This window comes from Tribolium castaneum, chromosome 3, assembly GCF_031307605.1.
Source record: "Tribolium castaneum strain GA2 chromosome 3, icTriCast1.1, whole genome shotgun sequence".
Classification (NCBI taxonomy): domain Eukaryota; kingdom Metazoa; phylum Arthropoda; class Insecta; order Coleoptera; family Tenebrionidae; genus Tribolium; species Tribolium castaneum.
Genome location: NC_087396.1, coordinates 23,628,410 through 23,650,817, shown reverse-complemented (window position 1 = coordinate 23,650,817; position 22,408 = coordinate 23,628,410). Strand labels below are relative to the sequence as shown.

The 22,408-nt window shown below is 34.6% G+C and overlaps 1 protein-coding gene across 2 annotated transcripts in view; it reads left to right on the top strand.

The window, feature by feature from the left end:
• The window catches only part of LOC658951 (photoreceptor-specific nuclear receptor), a 30,793-nt gene extending 14,514 nt beyond the window's left edge, over positions 1–16,279 (top strand). For both annotated transcript variants that reach the window (XM_015981273.2, XM_015981274.2), the window contains exons 6-8: positions 15,249–15,475; positions 15,523–15,754; positions 15,805–16,279. In XM_015981273.2, coding sequence (XP_015836759.1) covers positions 15,249–15,475; positions 15,523–15,754; positions 15,805–16,043 — 698 coding nt within the window. In that variant the 3' untranslated portion in view covers positions 16,044–16,279. The remainder of the gene's footprint in view (positions 1–15,248; positions 15,476–15,522; positions 15,755–15,804) is intronic.
• Positions 16,280–22,408: the final 6,129 nt, after the last annotated feature.

Here is a 22,408-nt window from a genome sequence, read left to right as displayed (position 1 = left end):
GTAATCGGCGATTGAAAATTGAAAATTTTTTTGCGAGATATCGCCTTAAGTCCTATGCCATTTTGTAGAGTTTTTTATTCCGGTTCTTCTCGATTTTTTCAATTTTCGCTATCTCTAATAGTTTCGCTGTAATTGGCGGTTAAAAATTGAAAAAAAGTGAAAATGACAACCTTTTTTGCGTTTTTCTCGGAAACTGTAAGACTTAGAGCAACGAACAAAAAACCATCTGATAGCGCTTAATTTTCTCTATTTTTTCGATTAAACCCGGAGCCGCTCCGGGCAACGGTTCCGGCTACAGAGGCGATCAAAGTTTTTCACTAAAAAAATTCATAAAAAAAAAACTAAAAGTCGTAGAGCATTGCGGTTTGTTCGATTGAATTCTACGGCTCATTTTACATATTATATCAATTTTTCACAAGAATTAAAAATTTAAAATTTTTTGCCTAAATTTAGGGTAGCCATTTGTCATAGTGGAAAATTTTATTCATTAAAAAAATTCATAACTCGAAAACTAAAAGTCGTAGAGCAGTGCGGTTTGTTCCATTGGATTCAGCGGCTTTTTTTCTCTATTATACTAATTTTTCACGCAATTTAAAATTTTCAATTTTTTTGCTCAAATTTCCTGAGTAATACAAAACCACCTTCAAAGAGGTGAAAAAAAATTTTTTTTTAAACTAACTTCAGCAAATTTTTATGGACTTCTACATGTCTTAACAACCTACAAAAGTAGTTAAAAGTCCACGAAAAGTCTAAATGTTCGATTTTTTGATGTTTGATTTTTCCAATTTTTGTAGCGTTTTTGGTCGATTTCGGGTACTCGGAACATTTCTCGAGCAATAGCTCCGGAACTATTAGAGATAACCCCATGAAGTGTATTATCGTTGGAAAGCTCTTTAAATTATCTATTTTTCTCAAAAAAGATTATTGTTCTTGGACTAATAGTTTTCGAGCAAATTGCAGATAAAAGCAAAAATAGGTGAAATTTTAAAAAATTCATAACTAAAAAACTATTGGAAATTTGGTAATTTTCTCGATGCCAATCGATTCCCCGGATCATTTTGCATAGGCAAGGATCAAAACAGTTCAACTTTTTGGAGTAGTTTAGCCGTAAATGAGAAAATAAAAAAAGTTAAAAAAAAGTTAACACCCCCCCCTTAAAATCGGCTAATTTTTAAAGTGTCTTAAAATCAAATAAAACCAATCCTATCTTATAGATTTTGATGTGCTCTTTACGATGGAAAAAACCGTTTTCCCCTAGCTCTTTTAGTTTGGCCGTAATCGGCGATTGAAAATTGAAAATTTTTTTGCGAGATATCGCCTTAAGTCCTATGCCATTTTGTAGAGTTTTTTATTCCGGTTCTTCTCGATTTTTTCAATTTTCGCTATCTCTAATAGTTTCGCTGTAATTGGCGGTTAAAAATTGAAAAAAAGTGAAAATGACAACCTTTTTTTGCGTTTTTCTCGGAAACTGTAAGACTTAGAGCAACGAACAAAAAACCATCTGATAGCGCTTAATTTTCTCTATTTTTTCGATTAAACCCGGAGCCGCTCCGGGTAACGGTTCCGGCTACAGAGGCGATCAAAGTTTTTCACTAAAAAAATTCATAAAAAAAAACTAAAAGTCGTAGAGCATTGCGGTTTGTTCGATTGAATTCTACGGCTCATTTTACATATTACAATTTTTCACAAGAATTAAAAATTTAAAATTTTTTGCCTAAATTTAGGGTAGCCATTTGTCATAGTGGAAAATTTTATTCATTAAAAAAATTCATAACTCGAAAACTAAAAGTCGTAGAGGAGTGCGGTTTGTTCCATTGGATTCAGCGGCTTTTTTTCTCTATTATACTAATTTTTCACGCAATTTAAAATTTTCAATTTTTTTGCTCAAATTTCCTGAGTAATACAAGACCACCTTCAAAGAGGTGAAAAAAAAATTTTTTTTAAACTAACTTCAGCAAATTTTTATGGACTTCTACATGTCTTAACAACCCACAAAAGTAGTTAAAAGTCCACGAAAAGTCCAATTGTTCGATTTTTTGATGTTTGATTTTTCCAATTTTTGTAGCGTTTTTGGTCGATTTCGGGTACCCGGAACATTTCTCGAGCAATAGCTCCGGAACTATTAGAGATAACCCCATGAAGTGTATTATCGTTGGAAAGCTCTTTAAATTATCTATTTTTTTCAAAAAAGATTATTGTTCTTGGACTAATAGTTTTCGAGCAAATTGCAGATAAAAGCAAAAATAGGTGAAATTTTAAAAAATTCATAACTAAAAAACTATTGGGAATTTGGTAATTTTCTCGATGCCAATCGATTCCCCGGATCATTTTGCATAGGCAAGGATCAAAACAGTTCAACTTTTTGGAGTAGTTTAGCCGTAAATGAGAAAATAAAAAAAGTTAAAAAAAAGTTAACACCCCCCCCTTAAAATCGGCTAATTTTTAAAGTGTCTTAAAATCAAATAAAACCAATCCTATCTTATAGATTTTGATGTGCTCTTTACGATGGAAAAAACCGTTTTCCCCTAGCTCTTTTAGTTTGGCCGTAATCGGCGATTGAAAATAGAAATTTTTTTTGCGAGATATCGCCTTAAGTCCTATGCCGTTTTGTAGAGTTTTTTATTCCGGTTCTTCTCGATTTTTTCAATTTTCGCTATCTCTAATAGTTTCGCTGTAATTGGCGGTTAAAAATTGAAAAAAAGTGAAAATGACAACCTTTTTTTGCGTTTTTCTCGGAAACTGTAAGACTTAGAGCAACGAACAAAAAACCATCTGATAGCGCTTAATTTTCTCTATTTTTTCGATTAAACCCGGAGCCGCTCCGGGCAACGGTTCCGGCTACAGAGGCGATCAAAGTTTTTCACTAAAAAAATTCATAAAAAAAAAACTAAAAGTCGTAGAGCATTGCGGTTTGTTCGATTGAATTCTACGGCTCATTTTACATATTATATCAATTTTTCACAAGAATTAAAAATTTAAAATTTTTTGCCTAAATTTAGGGTAGCCATTTGTCATAGTGGAAAATTTTATTCATTAAAAAAATTCATAACTCGAAAACTAAAAGTCGTAGAGCAGTGCGGTTTGTTCCATTGGATTCAGCGGCTTTTTTTCTCTATTATACTAATTTTTCACGCAATTTAAAATTTTCAATTTTTTTGCTCAAATTTCCTGAGTAATACAAGACCACCTTCAAAGAGGTGAAAAAAAAATTTTTTTTAAACTAACTTCAGCAAATTTTTATGGACTTCTACATGTCTTAACAACCCACAAAAGTAGTTAAAAGTCCACGAAAAGTCCAAATGTTCGATTTTTTGATGTTTGATTGTTCCAATTTTTGTAGCGTTTTTGGTCGATTTCGGGTACCCGGAACATTTCTCGAGCAATAGCTCCGGAACTATTAGAGATAACCCCATGAAGTGTATTATCGTTGGAAAGCTCTTTAAATTATCTATTTTTTTCAAAAAAGATTATTGTTCTTGGACTAATAGTTTTCGAGCAAATTGCAGATAAAAGCAAAAATAGGTGTGTTAAGTGAAGGGGGCGCTGCTGGTGAAATTGGCGGGAAATGATGACGCGTGAGGCGCGTACGGGCAACGCCTAGTTAGTTGGAAGGACACGGTGGAAGTGTCAATGTCGTTGTTGGATCTAATTTACTAATAAATTAGTTTTTGGGTGAATTCCGAGTTTCATTTACAGAGCAGCGGTGGGATATTGCTCAAATAATCGTTTCCGATAGAGAGTGGTGAATTGTGGTGATTTTGTGAGGAATTTGTGGGTCGCCAAGGCAAGGGCCAAAAATTGAAGTTTTGGGAATCTGTACCGTTTCATTCGTAACAAAATTGTGGTTTACGACTTGAAATCGAACAAATCAATCGGGTGCTAGCCGAATTTATCTGGTTTTTCTGATTTCTGACGAGTTCTAGGAGTTACGCAACCACACGCTGTCAATTTTCATTTGGGTGTGGCTCAAAAGGCGCGAAAAGTTTTCTGGTGAGATTTTCGCAATGGGGCGTCACAGGTACCGAGGAAATGTGGACTCGGACGACTCGGACTCAAGTGACGATGAGCCACGGCCGAAAAGGTCCGCGCCTGGGGTCTCCAGTACAGTAAATTCACCCCCAGTTTCGGCCGAATCCGCTAGAATCGCGAGACTTGAGCAACTCGTGGAAAACTTGAATCGACGTTTGCTAAACCGCAATTTTGAGCACACATCAGGACAAGTTGGCATTAAAAGTGACCTGATTCCTGAATTCGCTCCAGGAAACCCCAATTTTAGTACCACTAAGTGGTTGCATAAAATTGACCAGTTGGCTCTCGTGAACGGTTGGGACGAACGTACAACGATTTACGGCATGATAAGTCGACTCAAGGGGTTGGCCAAGGAGTGGTACGACAATCTCGATCCCTCAGCATACGACCGGAGCTGGGATGAATGGAAACGTTTGTTACAAGCCACCTTTCCCGATCACCACGATTATGCTTCCACACTTCGTAAGCTAGTGAATAGGGTGAAGGAAGATGGTGAAACCTGGGCACAATATTATTTTGGGAAATTAAATCTGTTGCAGGCTTGTGACATAACAGGAACGAATGCAGTCTCCTGTCTTATTGATGGAATCACTGACGTGACTCTCAGAAATGGGGCTAGAGCAGGGCGTTACGTTACACCCGAAAGCTTGTACGCTGAGTATTTGTCGACTCTGAGATCCGAAGGTGACAAGCGGGATACGCTCGCAAAGCAGGCGCCTCGGGAAAGGAGGAGGTTCCTTCCAAGTCGAGTCGAAGCACAAAAACTGTATTCGTCAGTTCGGTGTTACAATTGTCGTAATCGAGGACATGTTGCGACAAAGTGCCCGAAACCAAGAATTGAGTGCAAGAAATGTGGTCGCATTGGACATGTGGATGCTGAGTGCCGACGTGGTAACTTAGTAAAAGAAAACATGTCTAAGCAGGCACTAACGACAAGTGTAGCTGACGCAAGTAATAATAAGAATTATTACATAGACATTAAGGTCAATGGTAAGCCGACGCGAGCTTACATTGACTCAGGAGCTGAACCGGTCCTTGTCAAGCAAAGTGTTGCTAGAGAATTGGGACTGATGTGGCAGCCAAGTTTACATTTGATTCGTGGTTATGGCCAGGGAATCACCAAAGTGCATGGGGAAGTCGAAGTAGAGCTAGAAGTGGATCTTGTCAAGGCAAACGTAAAAGCTTTGATTGTCGAAGACAGTGCACAACGTGTGCCTGTCATAGTGGGACAGACCTTCCTGAATGCGGGTGCTAATACGATTATAGCAAATGAGGAAGCTGTGAGAGTAGTTGACGGAAACAACGAATCGATCCAAGCATTTCTAGGCCAACTTCCGACACGAAAAGTTGCACTTTGGGCGGAAGAGGAAACAGTGATCCCTCCTCAATCCATTGGTTGCATACGAATCAAGGCAAAAGACGATGGGTGGAAAGGAGCTTATTACGTTGAAGGGTGTCAACGTCCGAGACCAGGGTTCGAACACGTTGTTCATCGGTGTGTCACATGTGATGGAGGCCTAGTGACCGTTCGCAATCTATCGCACCAAGATCTGGTATATCGAAAGGCGCAAATCGTTGCGAGAGCTGAGCCTTGCGAGCAGGAAAGGACAGTTACGACGGTGAGTGTGTTTTCTGTGGGGAAGGTTGAGGTAAAGAGTTTTCAACGGTGGGAACTTCTTACACAAGTCAATAAGAATCTAGACCCGGCTCAGTTCGAGCAATTGTTACAACTCGTTAACGAATTTCGAGATTGTTTTGCACGAAATGTAGCGGAAATAGGTGCCACAACTGCGGCAGAAATGAAGATAACTTTGACTGATGATAAACCTGTAGTTTATCGTCCTTATCGGTTATCGCATCACGAAAGAAGAATTGTTCGAGACATAGTAAATGACTTGTTAGGTAGCGGAGTCATACGAGAATCAGACTCGCCATATTCGAGTCCCATACTGTTGGTGCGGAAGAAAGATGGGCAACACCGTATGTGTGTTGACTATCGGCAATTAAATTCGAAAACAATCAAAGATCGCTTTCCGTTACCACGAGTAGACGAACATTTGGATAAACTAAACGGTGCAAAGTTTTTCACCACACTAGATCTCGCGAGTGGGTACTATCAGATCCCAATGGCCACCGAATCGATTCCAAAGACAGCATTTGTTACGCCTGATGGGCATTACGAGTTTGTCCGCATGCCTTTTGGTCTAGCCAACGCTCCGGCAGTGTTTCAGCGAGCTATGAATAAGGTGTTGGGTCCATTACGGTTTCAGACCGCTTTTTGTTACATAGATGATCTTCTGATACCTTCCAAAGACTTTGAAACAGGTCTTAACAATTTACGAACGGTGTTTCAATTGCTTCGACAGTTCGGATTGACTCTAAAGCTGAGTAAATGTTGCTTCTTTGGAAGTCAAATAGAGTATTTAGGGCATGAGATCAGTGCGGAAGGCATTAAGCCAGGCGAGACAAAAATCAAAGCGGTGACAGCTTTTCCCAAACCAACAGACGTACACAAACTTAGGCAATTCTTAGGTTTGTGTGGGTACTTTCGAAAGTACGTGAAAGATTACGCAACAATAGCAAATAGTTTGACGAGTCTCCTAAAGAAAGGCAGTGCATTTGTTTGGGAAGAAGCACAAGAGCGGGCTTTTCAGACTTTAAAAGACATCTTGACGAGCAGACCAGTTCTTGCAATTTACGACACGGAAGCTGAAACGGAGTTACACACTGACGCTTCTAAAGTTGGAATTGGTGGCATTCTGTTGCAACGACAAGGTGATGGATCTTTGCGTCCAGTTATGTTTTTCAGCCGACAGACGACCAAAGAGGAACAAAGGTACCACTCGTACGAGCTAGAAACGCTAGCGGTGGTCTGTTCTCTCAAACATTATCGAGTATACTTGTTGGGGCTTCAATTCAAGGTGATCACAGACTGTAATGCTTTACGAACAACCCTTACCAAGAGAGATTTGATTCCACGAATTGGGAGATGGTGGTTGTTGACTTCTGAGTTCGACTTTACTGTAGAATACAGACCTGGCAGTAAAATGAGTCACGTTGACGCTTTGAGTAGAAATCCGGTATTAGATCCTTCGGAGCCTTCAGTGGAAGTCTTGCATATTAATGTTAACGATGATGATTGGATTTTAGCTGTTCAAATGAAGGATGCGAGATGCGCATTGTTGAAGGAAATATTGGAAAAATCACCGACGAACGCTGAAGAGCGTGCCATTCACAAAGAGTACAAACTAAAGGATGGTCGAGTATTCAAACAGACTGAGTCAGGATTAAAATGGGTCGTACCAAAAGCGGTAAGACGCCAGATTTTATTAGCACACCACGATGGAATTGGCCATTTATCGAATGAGAAAACTTTGGCATCTGTGTCGAAATCTTATTGGTTTCCTTCAATGCGGAGGTATGTTCATAAATATATTTCTAGCTGCTTGGAGTGTCTCTACAATAAGGAAGCCGGAGGAAAGCAGCCAGGATTTTTGAATCCCATACCTAAGAATTCGCAACCATTTGACACATTGCACATGGATCATTTGGGACCATTTGTAAAGAGCAAATCACATAATTCTTATCTTTTAGCTATTATCGATGCATTTACTAAATTTGTCTTTCTCAGGGCCGTGCCTAATACTAAGGTGGGCCCTGTTTTATCATTTTTAGCTTCTCTTACAGGAATGTTTGGTGTACCTAAACGTATAATAGCCGATCGTGGGGCTTGTTTTTCTAGCAAAAAGTTTAAGACACATTGTACCGATTTAAACGTTAAATTAGTACTAACCGCGACTGCCACACCACGGGCTAATGGCCAGGTGGAGCGATTAAATCGTACGATTTTATCTCAGCTTGCTGCTAGCTCGAGAGAAGAAGAGAAATGGGATGACTTTGTGAGTAGAATTAGTTGGGGTATTAATTCTACGCCGAATTCGACTACGGGCAAAAGTCCATACGAATTGTTGTTGGGGTATACACCTCGACATGCTAATGACTCAATCCTCACCAACGTGGTGACAGAGGGTGTTCATGATGGTGATTTGCCACGGACACGAGCAGACGTTGCTCAGCGTGTCGAAAAGGAACAGCAGAAGCAAAAAGAGCGTTATGACAAGCGACGCTGTGCCCCAAAGAGATTTAATGCAGGTGATCTCGTGTTGGTACGCACCACGCGAGCTTCAAACGAGGGCAAAAGTCGGAAGCTGTTACCTAAATATTCGGGACCGTACCGAATTCAGAAAGTGCTCGACTACGATAGGTACGTCGTGACGGACATGCCGGGGGCGACGCGTTCCCAAAAACGATATGAGGGTGTTCACTCAGTGGACAAATTGAGGCATTACGTTGTCGCCACGACGAGTGGAGACGAAACAATAGGCGATGTCAGTGACGAATGACTGAGTTCGCTGTGAAGCTGAGTGAAGTTCAACGTGAACTCACGATTTTGGGCCCAAATGTTGTTTTTAAGCGCTTTACGTTGAAACTCATGAGTTAATGATTTGTTGTTGTTATTGTTCTTGTTCTTGTTATTGTTCTTCTACTTATTCTTGAGGTTACTGATCTTGTTGGTGTTGGTGTTCTTATTGTTGTTGTTGTTGGTGTTCTTATTGTTGTTCTTAATTAATTCTCAACGTGAGAAACACGATTATGATTATTTTCAGATTCATTCTCAACGTGAGAAACACGATTATGATTATTTTCAGATTCATTCTCAACGTGAGAAACACGATTATGATTATTTTCAGGTTGTTTATAAATAGTTCTTAAGTGGGACTCGGGCTGTAGATGATACTACGGCTCGGATGCATGGTACTGGTTAATTACTTGTTTTTGAAACACCGGTGGTTCCCCGAGGACGTGGAACACGGAAGCGTGGCCGACTGTTAAGTGAAGGGGGCGCTGCTGGTGAAATTGGCGGGAAATGATGACGCGTGAGGCGCGTACGGGCAACGCCTAGTTAGTTGGAAGGACACGGTGGAAGTGTCAATGTCGTTGTTGGATCTAATTTACTAATAAATTAGTTTTTGGGTGAATTCCGAGTTTCATTTACAGGTGAAATTTTAAAAAATTCATAACTAAAAAACTATTGGGAATTTGGTAATTTTCTCGATGCCAATCGATTCCCCGGATCATTTTGCATAGGCAAGGATCAAAACAGTTCAACTTTTTGGAGTAGTTTAGCCGTAAATGAGAAAATAAAAAAAGTTAAAAAAAAGTTAACACCCCCCCTTTAAAATCGGCTAATTTTTAAAGTGTCTTAAAATCAAATAAAACCAATCCTATCTTATAGATTTTGATGTGCTCTTTACGATGGAAAAAACCGTTTTCCCCTAGCTCTTTTAGTTTGGCCGTAATCGGCGATTGAAAATTGAAAATTTTTTTGCGAGATATCGCCTTAAGTCCTATGCCATTTTGTAGAGTTTTTTATTCCGGTTTTTCTCGATTTTTTCAATTTTCGCTATCTCTAATAGTTTCGCTGTAATTGGCGGTTAAAAATTGAAAAAAAGTGAAAATGACAACCTTTTTTTGCGTTTTTCTCGGAAACTGTAAGACTTAGAGCAACGAACAAAAAACCATCTGATAGCGCTTAATTTTCTCTATTTTTTCGATTAAACCCGGAGCCGCTCCGGGCAACGGTTCCGGCTACAGAGGCGATCAAAGTTTTTCACTAAAAAAATTCATAAAAAAAAAACTAAAAGTCGTAGAGCATTGCGGTTTGTTCGATTGAATTCTACGGCTCATTTTACATATTATATCAATTTTTCACAAGAATTAAAAATTTAAAATTTTTTGCCTAAATTTAGGGTAGCCATTTGTCATGGTGGAAAATTTTATTCATTAAAATAATTCATAACTCGAAAACTAAAAGTCGTAGAGCAGTGCGGTTTGTTCCATTGGATTCAGCGGCTTTTTTTCTCTATTATACTAATTTTTCACGCAATTTAAAATTTTCAATTTTTTTGCTCAAATTTCCTGAGTAATACAAGACCACCTTCAAAGAGGTGAAAAAAAAATTTTTTTTAAACTAACTTCAGCAAATTTTTATGGACTTCTACATGTCTTAACAACCCACAAAAGTAGTTAAAAGTCCACGAAAAGTCCAAATGTTCGATTTTTTTATGTTTGATTTTTCCAATTTTTGTAGCGTTTTTGGTCGATTTCGGGTACCCGGAACATTTCTCGAGCAATAGCTCCGGAACTATTAGAGATAACCCCATGAAGTGTATTATCGTTGGAAAGCTCTTTAAATTATCTATTTTTTTCAAAAAAGATTATTGTTCTTGGACTAATAGTTTTCGAGCAAATTGCAGATAAAAGCAAAAATAGGTGAAATTTTAAAAAATTCATAACTAAAAAACTATTGGGAATTTGGTAATTTTCTCGATTCCAATCGATTCCCCGGATCATTTTGCATAGGCAAGGATCAAAACAGTTCAACTTTTTGGAGTAGTTTAGCCGTAAATGAGAAAATAAAAAAAGTTAAAAAAAGTTAACACCCCCCCCTTAAAATCGGCTAATTTTTAAAGTGTCTTAAAATCAAATAAAACCAATCCTATCTTATAGATTTTGATGTGCTCTTTACGATGGAAAAAACCGTTTTCCCCTAGCTCTTTTAGTTTGGCCGTAATCGGCGATTGAAAATAGAAATTTTTTTTGCGAGATATCGCCTTAAGTCCTATGCCGTTTTGTAGAGTTTTTTATTCCGGTTCTTCTCGATTTTTTCAATTTTCGCTATCTCTAATAGTTTCGCTGTAATTGGCGGTTAAAAATTGAAAAAAAGTGAAAATGACAACTTTTTTTGCGTTTTTCTCGAAAACTGTAAGACTTAGAGCAACGAACAAAAAACCATCTGATAGCGCTTAATTTTCTCTATTTTTTCGATTAAACCCGGAGCCGCTCCGGGCAACGGTTCCGGCTACAGAGGCGATCAAAGTTTTTCACTAAAAAAATTCATAAAAAAAAAAATAAAAGTCGTAGAGCATTGCGGTTTGTTCGATTGAATTCTACGGCTCATTTTACATATTATATCAATTTTTCACAAGAATTAAAAATTTAAAATTTTTTGCCTAAATTTAGGGTAGCCATTTGTCATAGTGGAAAATTTTATTCATTAAAAAAATTCATAACTCGAAAACTAAAAGTCGTAGAGCAGTGCGGTTTGTTCCATTGGATTCAGCGGCTTTTTTTCTCTATTATACTAATTTTTCACGCAATTTAAAATTTTCAATTTTTTTGCTCAAATTTCCTGAGTAATACAAGACCACCTTCAAAGAGGTGAAAAAAAAATTTTTTTTAAACTAACTTCAGCAAATTTTTATGGACTTCTACATGTCTTAACAACCCACAAAAGTAGTTAAAAGTCCACGAAAAGTCCAAATGTTCGATTTTTTGATGTTTGATTTTTCCAATTTTTGTAGCGTTTTTGGTCGATTTCGGGTACCCGGAACATTTCTCGAGCAATAGCTCCGGAACTATTAGAGATAACCCCATGAAGTGTATTATCGTTGGAAAGCTCTTTAAATTATCTATTTTTTTTCAAAAAAGATTATTGTTCTTGGACTAATAGTTTTCGAGCAAATTGCAGATAAAAGCAAAAATAGGTGAAATTTTAAAAAATTCATAACTAAAAAACTATTGGGAATTTGGTAATTTTCTCGATGCCAATCGATTCCCCGGATCATTTTGCATAGGCAAGGATCAAAACAGTTCAACTTTTTGGAGTAGTTTAGCCGTAAATGAGAAAATAAAAAAAGTTAAAAAAAAGTTAACACCCCCCCCTTAAAATCGGCTAATTTTTAAAGTGTCTTAAAATCAAATAAAACCAATCCTATCTTATAGATTTTGATGTGCTCTTTACGATGGAAAAAACCGTTTTCCCCTAGCTCTTTTAGTTTGGCCGTAATCGGCGATTGAAAATAGAAAATTTTTTTGCGAGATATCGCCTTAAGTCCTATGCCGTTTAGTAGAGTTTTTTATTCCGGTTCTTCTCGATTTTTTCAATTTTCGCTATCTCTAATAGTTTCGCTGTAATTGGCGGTTAAAAATTGAAAAAAAGTGAAAATGACAACCTTTTTTTGCGTTTTTCTCGGAAACTGTAAGACTTAGAGCAACGAACAAAAAACCATCTGATAGCGCTTAATTTTCTCTATTTTTTCGATTAAACCCGGAGCCGCTCCGGGCAACGGTTCCGGCTACAGAGGCGATCAAAGTTTTTCACTAAAAAAATTCATAAAAAAAAAACTAAAAGTCGTAGAGCATTGCGGTTTGTTCGATTGAATTTTACGGCTCATTTTACATATTATATCAATTTTTCACAAGAATTAAAAATTTAAAATTTTTTGCCTAAATTTAGGGTAGCCATTTGTCATAGTGGAAAATTTTATTCATTAAAAAAATTCATAACTCGAAAACTAAAAGTCGTAGAGCAGTGCGGTTTGTTCCATTGGATTCAGCGGCTTTTTTTCTCTATTATACTAATTTTTCACGCAATTTAAAATTTTCAATTTTTTTGCTCAAATTTCCTGAGTAATACAAGACCACCTTCAAAGAGGTGAAAAAAATTTTTTTTTTAAACTAACTTCAGCAAATTTTTATGGACTTCTACATGTCTTAACAACCTACAAAAGTAGTTAAAAGTCCACGAAAAGTCCAAATGTTCGATTTTTTGATGTTTGATTATTCCAATTTTTGTAGCGTTTTTGGTCGATTTCGGGTACCCGGAACATTTCTCGAGCAATAGCTCCGGAACTATTAGAGATAACCCCATGAAGTGTATTATCGTTGGAAAGCTCTTTAAATTATCTATTTTTCTCAAAAAAGATTATTGTTCTTGGACTAATAGTTTTCGAGCAAATTGCAGATAAAAGCAAAAATAGGTGAAATTTTAAAAAATTCATAACTAAAAAACTATTGGGAATTTGGTAATTTTCTCGATGCCAATCGATTCCCCGGATCATTTTGCATAGGCAAGGATCAAAACAGTTCAACTTTTTGGAGTAGTTTAGCCGTAAATGAGAAAATAAAAAAAGTTAAAAAAAAGTTAACACCCCCCCCCCTTAAAATCGGCTAATTTTTAAAGTGTCTTAAAATCAAATAAAACCAATCCTATCTTATAGATTTTGATGTGCTCTTTACGATGGAAAAAACCGTTTTCCCCTAGCTCTTTTAGTTTGGCCGTAATCGGCGATTGAAAATTGAAAATTTTTTTGCGAGATATCGCCTTAAGTCCTGTGCCATTTTGTAGAGTTTTTTATTCCGGTTCTTCTCGATTTTTTCAATTTTCGCTATCTCTAATAGTTTCGCTGTAATTGGCGGTTAAAAATTGAAAAAAAGTGAAAATGACAACCTTTTTTTGCGTTTTTCTCGGAAACTGTAAGACTTAGAGCAACGAACAAAAAACCATCTGATAGCGCTTAATTTTCTCTATTTTTTCGATTAAACCCGGAGCCGCTCCGGGCAACGGTTCCGGCTACAGAGGCGATCAAAGTTTTTCAATAAAAAAATTCATAAAAAAAAAACTAAAAGTCGTAGAGCATTGCGGTTTGTTCGATTGAATTCTACGGCTCATTTTACATATTATATCAATTTTTCACAAGAATTAAAAATTTAAAATTTTTTGTCTAAATTTAGGGTAGCCATTTGTCATAGTGGAAAATTTTATTCATTAAAAAAATTCATAACTCAAAAACTAAAAGTCGTAGAGCAGTGCGGTTTGTTCCATTGGATTCAGCGGCTTTTTTTCTCTATTATACTAATTTTTCACGCAATTTAAAATTTTCAATTTTTTTGCTCAAATTTCCTGAGTAGTACAAGACCACCTTCAAAGAGGTGAAAAAAAAAATTTTTTTAAACTAACTTCAGCAAATTTTTATGGACTTCTACATGTCTTAACAACCCACAAAAGTAGTTAAAAGTCCACGAAAAGTCCAAATGTTCGATTTTTTGATGTTTGATTTTTCCAATTTTTGTAGCGTTTTTGGTCGATTTCGGGTACCCGGAACATTTCTCGAGCAATAGCTCCGGAACTATTAGAGATAACCCCATGAAGTGTATTATCGTTGGAAAGCTCTTTAAATTATCTATTTTTTTCAAAAAAGATTATTGTTCTCGGACTAATAGTTTTCGAGCAAATTGCAGATAAATGCAAAAATAGGTGAAATTTTAAAAAATTCATAACTAAAAAACTATTGAGAATTTGGTAATTTTCTCGATGCCAATCGATTCCCCGGATCATTTTGCATAGGCAAGGATCAAAACAGTTCAACTTTTTGGAGTAGTTTAGCCGTAAATGAGAAAATAAAAAAAGTTAAAAAAAAGTTAACACCCCCCCCTTAAAATCGGCTAATTTTTAAAGTGTCTTAAAATCGAATAAAACTAATCCTATCTTATAGATTTTGATGTGCTCTTTACAATGAAAAAAACCGTTTTTTCCTAGCTCTTTTAGTTTGGCCGTAATCGGCGAATGAAAATTGAAAATTTTTTTGCGAGATATCGCCATAAGTTCTATGCCGTTTTGTAGAGTTTTTTATTCCGGTTCTCCTCGATTTTTCCAATTTTCGCTATCTCTAATAGTTTCGCTGTAATTGGCGGTTAAAAATTGAAAAAAAATGAAAATGACAACCTTTTTTTGCGTTTTTCTCGGAAACTGTAAGACTTAAAGCAACGAACAAAAAACCATCTGATGGCGCTTAATTTTCTCTATTTTCTCGAATAAACCCGGAGCCGCTCCGGGCAACGATTCCGGCTACAGAGGCGATCAAAGTTTTTCACTAAAAAAATTCATAAAAAAAAAACTAAAAGTCGTAGAGCATTGCGGTTTGTTCGATTGAATTCTACGGCTCATTTTACATAACATATCAATTTTTCACAAGAATTAAAAATTTAAATTTTTTTGCCTAAATTTAGGGTAGCCATTTGTCATAGTGGAAAATTTTATCCACCAAAAAAATTCATAACTCAAAATCTAAAAGTCGTAGAGCAATGCGGTTTGTTCCATTGAATTCAGCGGCTCATTTTCTGTATTACATGAACTTTTCATGAGATTTAAAAATTTGATTTTTATTGCTAAAATTTCCTGAGTAATAACACTTACCTTTAAGAAAGTGTTTTATTAACAATAATTAACATGAAAATACTTGAAATGAAAAAATATCAAAAAATTTTTAACGTTTTCCTCTCTTCTAATCCTTCCTTTTGATCTTTTTAAACTGTAGAAGAAAGTATAGACGTCACAAATGAAGAGGAAGACACCCCAAGCTCCGGCTGCGGCGTCTCCTCCAGCAGCGGCCCCCTTCGGCCGGAGCCCCAGCCAGCCCTAACATCAGGCCTCTACCCCTCAACCCACGAAACCATCTACGAAACCTCGGCTCGACTTCTCTTCATGGCGGTCAAATGGGCCAAAAACTTGCCCAGCTTCGCCAGTTTACCATTTCGCGATCAAGTAAAACCACCCCTTGCATAAAACTCCCACACAACCTAAATTTCCAGGTAATTTTACTGGAAGAAGCCTGGAGCGAGCTCTTCCTCCTCAACGCCATCCAGTGGTGCATGCCCCTGGACGTGTCAGCCAGCCCCCTCTTCAACGTGAACGAACACGTGAAGAACGGCCACTCCGCCACCGACGTCCGCATTCTGGCCGACACTCTGATGCGTTTCAAGGCAATTCACGTCGATCCGGCCGAATTTGCCTGCTTGAAAGCCATAGTTCTGTTCAGATCAGGTTCAGTTCGTTCAATTTATTACAGAAAATTGCAAGGATTTTTATTTTAGAAACGAGAGGGTTGAAAGATCCAAGCCAGATCGAAAACTTGCAAGACCAGGCTCAGGTGATGTTGTGGCAGCATTGTCGGACACAGCTTCCTGGCCAGGTGGCAAGGTTCGGTCGACTCCTTCTGATGTTGCCACTGCTTCGGATAGTGCCGGCGTCCAGGGTCGAAGCTGTGTTTTTTCAAAAAACTATAGGGAATACTCCGATGGAGAAGGTTTTGTGCGATATGTACAAAAATTGAATTTAATGTTGTTGGCGTTTAATGTTTTCAACGAATTGTTTTGTAAGAAAATGAACGAAAAAGCGCACCTAGGACTAATTTTATTCAAATTTTGGCACTAATTTATATTCGATCAAGCAAGCTCACTTTGACTGACGCGTTCATGTGTTAAATTATAGAAAATATTTAGGATGTGTATATTACTGTTTCTTATTTCATCGAACTTTGGTGTTACGTGTATATAAACAAAATATATCCTGTCTTCGTAAAACCGCCTTTTATTCCATTTTCACAAAAAAATAACAAAAATTAACTAAAAAGCAAAAGTTGTTGCAATTTTTATTACAATACTTGATTATACTCATCCAGACTGAGCAAAAAAAACGCACAAAACTCACATGTTTTTAGATTTTTATTGTGTTTGATTTATTATAATTATATTAATTCAAAAAAAAACAAGAAAATGAAATAAAAAATAGGCTTATAAGTAAAAGTTTATAACTATGTTAAATTAAACTAAAAAAAATCTAATGTTTGTGTTTTATGATTATTTAATACTCAAGAAATTGCTTAAAAAGTCTTAAGTAAATCGAGTGCTTATTTCCCATTCTTTCCAAATAGACTGGCTACTTATGCAACCAACCTTACTCTTGAGCAAAACGGGTAACCGAAAAATGTTGATCGATTCAAAGCAAAAACCGTAATTTATGAGTTAAAATTTAATACAACGCTGTTTTTCGTGCATTCTTAAATTTTTGGGATAACAAAAATAAAAACTTTGTATAGACCACACATTTGTAACATTTTTGATAAAAAGAAATTCTTTACTTTACTCAATTTGCCCAAATTTTTGCACAACGATGACTATCTAAAAAAAACATTTTTTTTGCAAAAATTTTAAATTTTCGTCATTGTATTTTCAAATAAAGAGTCAATACACAATACCTTCCTTCAATAATTTGCTGGCACGTTGCATAATAAATTAATAAAGCAACAATTTCTTATGAGGGGCATCAATAAGTCAGTTGAGTCATCCCAATAAAAAACAATGCATTTTATTCAAATAATGGCCAGCAGCTACAAGTATTGTTAGAATAAATCACAGTTTTATTAAGTTGTTGACAAAGAGCAGATTATCTAAAATCATATTTTATCTTTTTTTTTGTAACTTCTTGATAATTATTAAAATATGCTAATTCAAACAGACGGGTATTTTAGGCACGATTTGGGTATTAATCCGATCTTCAACAAATCAGTGTGTTGAAATTTAATGGGTTTGCGGTTGTTCCGCACCTGCTCGAAAAAATTAATAGAAAAACGTGACTGTTAAGATGGAAATCCTTTCAGTCAAATTATAAATTATAACACTAAATGATGCAAAGATGTTTTTCTTAGACTCTTTTTTTTAGATTTTTGCACACTTTCTGTACTAACTTTTTAAATTATTCTGTTCTTTTCTTCTTTAGACTTTTAGTATTTTTTTTTCAAAATTTGTGTTTTCTATATTTTGAGCGTCTTTGAGTTTTTATTTTGCCTCAAACATTCTGTAATAGTTAGATCTTTGTTGGATGTTAGATGTGGATTTTTTTCTTTATAAACAAATGTTTATACACATTCTTCAACTCAGATTAGTGTCAAGTTTTTTCCCGACTGTTATTAAAATCAAAAGAATTTTTTGAATGCGCCTTATCGAAGTGACATGATAAATCCTCGCCACAATTGCAGGCGGTTATTAATCGAAGGCGTTGGTGTTTTTAGCGTTAATTACAGCTTTCGTGAACTACATACATCACAGCCCATATAATAAATAGTTAAATAACGAACGCGTTAAGTAACAAAAGAGAAGGAGCTGTAAAAATCATCGCCGCAAGAAACGATTATTCTCTTTTATTATACTCTGAAGATTATTGCGATGATGGGAGCAGTTTACAAAAAAAACGTTCCATTTCAATCTAATTATTGTAGCTTGCGCAATCGGCATTTTCTACAGGCGATGAATAGACGACGGTGGCTAAAGACTTTGCTTTTTATCGTCCTTTTGTTGCTGCACAATTATTACGTAAGGTCAGAAAGATTTTCCTACTTTCTAACGCGTCGTCGTTAGTTTGATGGAAAATTTACAAAAATGCGGATTTGCCGATTGTATCTTTACAAGTTAATTTATTACAACTGGGTTCCCAAAACTCCAAATTATAGGGTTAACGGACTCGCTTTTTGTAACAATGTCTTGTATGATTTAAGGGCCATTTGCATACAATGAATTTAAGTTATTTACCGCCAGATATACCTACCTACATGTTGGTGCAAAACTAATTGTTGATACAAATTTCCGGTGGCAGCAAATTGCCAAACAATTTTTGCAAAATTGCTCCAGACTGGTTCAAAAAACCAGTTATCGATGATTATCTCAAATAAAATTAGTAAATTTTTCTAATAAATTAAAAAAAATCAGTTTTTCGCTGTCCTTATTAAGCATAACCTGGCTTATAGCTTGCATATTTATGATTTAGAGAAATTCCATGTTTTATTTAATCGTTTAATCCAGCATATTTCAGGCTGTGGCTGCACACAGTAACGGTAAAGCTGCAGAATTGGGTATTGTAAGTCGGAAAAGGCGAAGAATCTTCATATATTATCAATATTATTGCGTAATTATATGCGTAATTTCCACGTTTAATTTTGAAGGCAAGCATAGGTTATCATCATCGCTGAATAATAAGTTATGGACATTGCAAAATTCTTCGTTTTATCATCACTGAGTAACAGCTTTCAGAAAAAACAGTCCTTGCACGTTTTTCTATTGAAAAATCGTCATCAATAGCATCATCAAATCTAACAACAAAATAGGAATGATCAATTGGAGAGAAAGGTTTTTAATAATTTAATTATTTTAACATTGTAGCTAGCCTCATAATTTTACAATAAGCAATCAGTAATTTGTTCCTTGAATTGATGCGCAAAATTAACTATTTACTGTGATAATGATGAGAATTATGAAAATAAAGTTAATTCTAAATTATTCCATGTTTTGTTGATTCTCTCCTAAATTCTTCTATAAATTTCCTATTTTTCTCTATGAATCTACAGATTTTTCTTCTACAAACTAGGTTTTTCCGAAAATTCTCTTCTAGATCTTTGTAGATGTTTTTAATCTTTTTTCCAAAACATTTTCTAGGTTCTTTTTCCCTTTAGCGTTTTTTCTTCATTATCCTTTTAAAAACTCTTCTCGAAATTCTCCTCTAAATTATTCTGTATAGGTTTTTTCAACTGTTTTCCTAGATCCTTTGTTAGATTTTTGAACAAATTTTTCTTTTTTACAAACAAAATTTTTCTGTTAATTGGGTAATCTTACATTAAGTTTTTCTTTAGATTCCGTAGATTTTTTTTAGATCTAGGCAAGATCATTAAATCCTTTTATTTTTTGTATTCTTTAATTTTTATCTTTTCTTAAATTTTTCTTCAGCTTCTTGTAAAGAGTTCTGAACTCATTTCTATATTTTCTTACTATATTTTCGAATACTCGAAAAAAAATCTCTATTTTAACTTTAAATTTTTGTGCAAATTTTTTCTAAAAAAAAACCGAAGATATTTTTTTGAAATTTTTTTCTCAGATATCTCAAATAATCAAGAAATTATTGATACTAATAGAAGCTGAAATTTAGTAACTTTTCAAAGATCATCTGCATTATATGATACGTAAATAATTTTGCTTGATAATATAAGACACTATAAGTATTTGGTTTTAATATAAAAAAAATTTATATATAAAAAAATCTGAAAATAAAATTAAATCTATATTACTCTGCGTTTTGTTGATTCTTTTCTAGATTCTTCTACAGATTTTATATAAATTCCCTATTTTTTTCTATGACTCTTTACAAATTTTTCTTCCAGAAAATAGATTTTTCTGTAAATGCTCTTCTAGATTTTTGTAGACATAATTCTTCTCCCAATAATTTTTTTAAGGGTTTTTTTCTTTTATACTCGTATGTAGATTTTTCTCTAAATTTTTATCAAATTCAAAAGTTATTCTTAATTATATTTTTAGAAACTCTTTCGAAATTCGCCTTTAAATTATTTTGTAAAAATTTTTATAACAATTTTAATAAATCCTGTCTTAGATTTTTGAACAAATTTTTCTTTTTTGCAAACAAAAATTTTCTTCCAATAGATTTATCCTTAGATTTTGTAGACTTTTTACTAGATTTAGCCAAAATCATATTTCTCAAATCTCTCAACAATTTAATGTTTTTGTGTTTTATATTTTTTTAAATTTCTTCTCTTGCTTCTTGTATAAGCTTCTAGACTTTCTTAAAATTTCTAGTCAAAGTGAAATTACGTTGACAACACTAAAAATACGGACGAAAAATACTAATTCCCAAATTCTCTCTAGTTTTACTTTGGATTTTTTGCAAATTTTTTCCAAAAAAAGACACAGATATTTTAATTTTTTTCTCACATGTCTTAAATAATCACAACTGAAATTTAGTAACTTTTGAAAGAGCATCCTCATTAAACCTTGCGCAAATGGTTGATAATATAAACCATGATGTGTAATTCTTCAAAAGCGAATTGTTGGTGAATGCAGATAGCCGAAAGTGCGGTCCATAACACTTGACTTTTGAATCGATGTAATCTCCATTACAGTTTCACGAGTAAAATTTAAGACGTTCGTCTCCTCTCATCACGACCAATTCAGGTTACGAAACGTGTAATTTTGATAATGGCCCAAACTGCATCGAGACCGTTTGTATGATAATTTTATGTATATTAACTGATTTGCATCCAACTTTCGTTCCGATCAAAGACGAAAACTTACTCATCTTCCAAGGGATGACCAAATGGCAAGAAATCTAATTGATGATGTAATGATATGCGTACACGGAATACCTATCATTAATAAGATTCGAAATAACGATGTGTGTTCTGGTAATCACCTTGATTATACACAACATCGAAACGACATCTAAGTCGAGATTTAGTAAAACTTTAATTATATCCTTGAATGGACACTGCCACTAATTTATGGCTGCATTATGCATATACTCTATAAACACCACTTTATCGTCCGCCATGCACTGACGTTTTAATAACGAAAAAGTACCAACAATGTTGCTAATTATTTATTCCAAATAAAATTTAGGATCAAGGTTCTAATAAATCAGCGATTCACCTTGCAAGAGATGATTCCAGAATCAACAATCAAGGTAAAATTCTGTGGGTTTAACTTTTTTTTAACGTAATGGACTATTTTTAGTAATGCAGAGTCTATTATTTTGCGATTACTAAAGCCGTTGTAAAAAATGTTGTTTACAAGGATATTTTTATGATGGATGCGCGTTCCTTATTCGACATGTGTTAGACAAGACTTTGTGTGTTTTTTGACAAGACAATGGCAATCATTTTGCGACTGCATGTAAAAATAACAACACGATACTTCCTTCATTCCTAAACAATGAGCAAAATATGCATAAAAATTGTAATTATTCTAAGTATTTTAATTGATTTAGAATCTTACCAAAGCTTAAACTAATCTGATATTGGATATTTTTACTTTTTTCCATTTATTTTCTCAAGATTCCCCTCTACATTCGATAGATTTTATAACAATTTACTTTGATCCTTTGGTGTGAATTTTCTCTCTTTAAAGATATAAATTCTTCTCTAATTATTTTTCATAAAATTTATGAAATGAATTTCTCTAAATTTATGAGAAATTTTTTTTAGATTTTGTCAACATCATCAAGAGGCAGAGATTACCTTTTTTATTATTTTTGTGTTTTCTATATTTCCTTGAATCTTTCTTGAAACAACAGTTTTGCAAAAGCCTTTATAATCTATTTTTAGATTTTTTCGAGTAAATTTTACGTCCCAAAAAACGTAAATTTCTTTGAATTCTCTAGAATCTTGTTTTTTTAGAATCCTGATTTCTATGCTATTAGTTTTTGAAAAATAGTAAATAATGCTTTTAATAGAATCACCTTGTATATTAAAATCATATTTATTACAATTTTATGATTTCTAGTGTCATTCTAAAACCAACGATGATTAAATATATTTTTTTTTTAAATAAGTATTTAATAACAAATATTGAATGATTAGTTTTTGAGATTCCATCAAAACAGACTCAACCTGTATATAAATTCTTATTAATTCGATTAAAAAAAACTTTTGACTAAAATGTAAACTTTATTTGTTCTGTGAAAAAATAGAAAATTTCAGTCAAATTCAATAATTGCGTGTAGATGGCGCAAACGTTATAAAATGTATGGAAAAGCTAAATATTTTTTTTACTAATTTTAATTCAATATTTGCTAAAAATCTGAACCAAAAAAAAGTTAAAACTTTCACTACCATAAAATGAAACGAGTTATCGGCAAACCTCG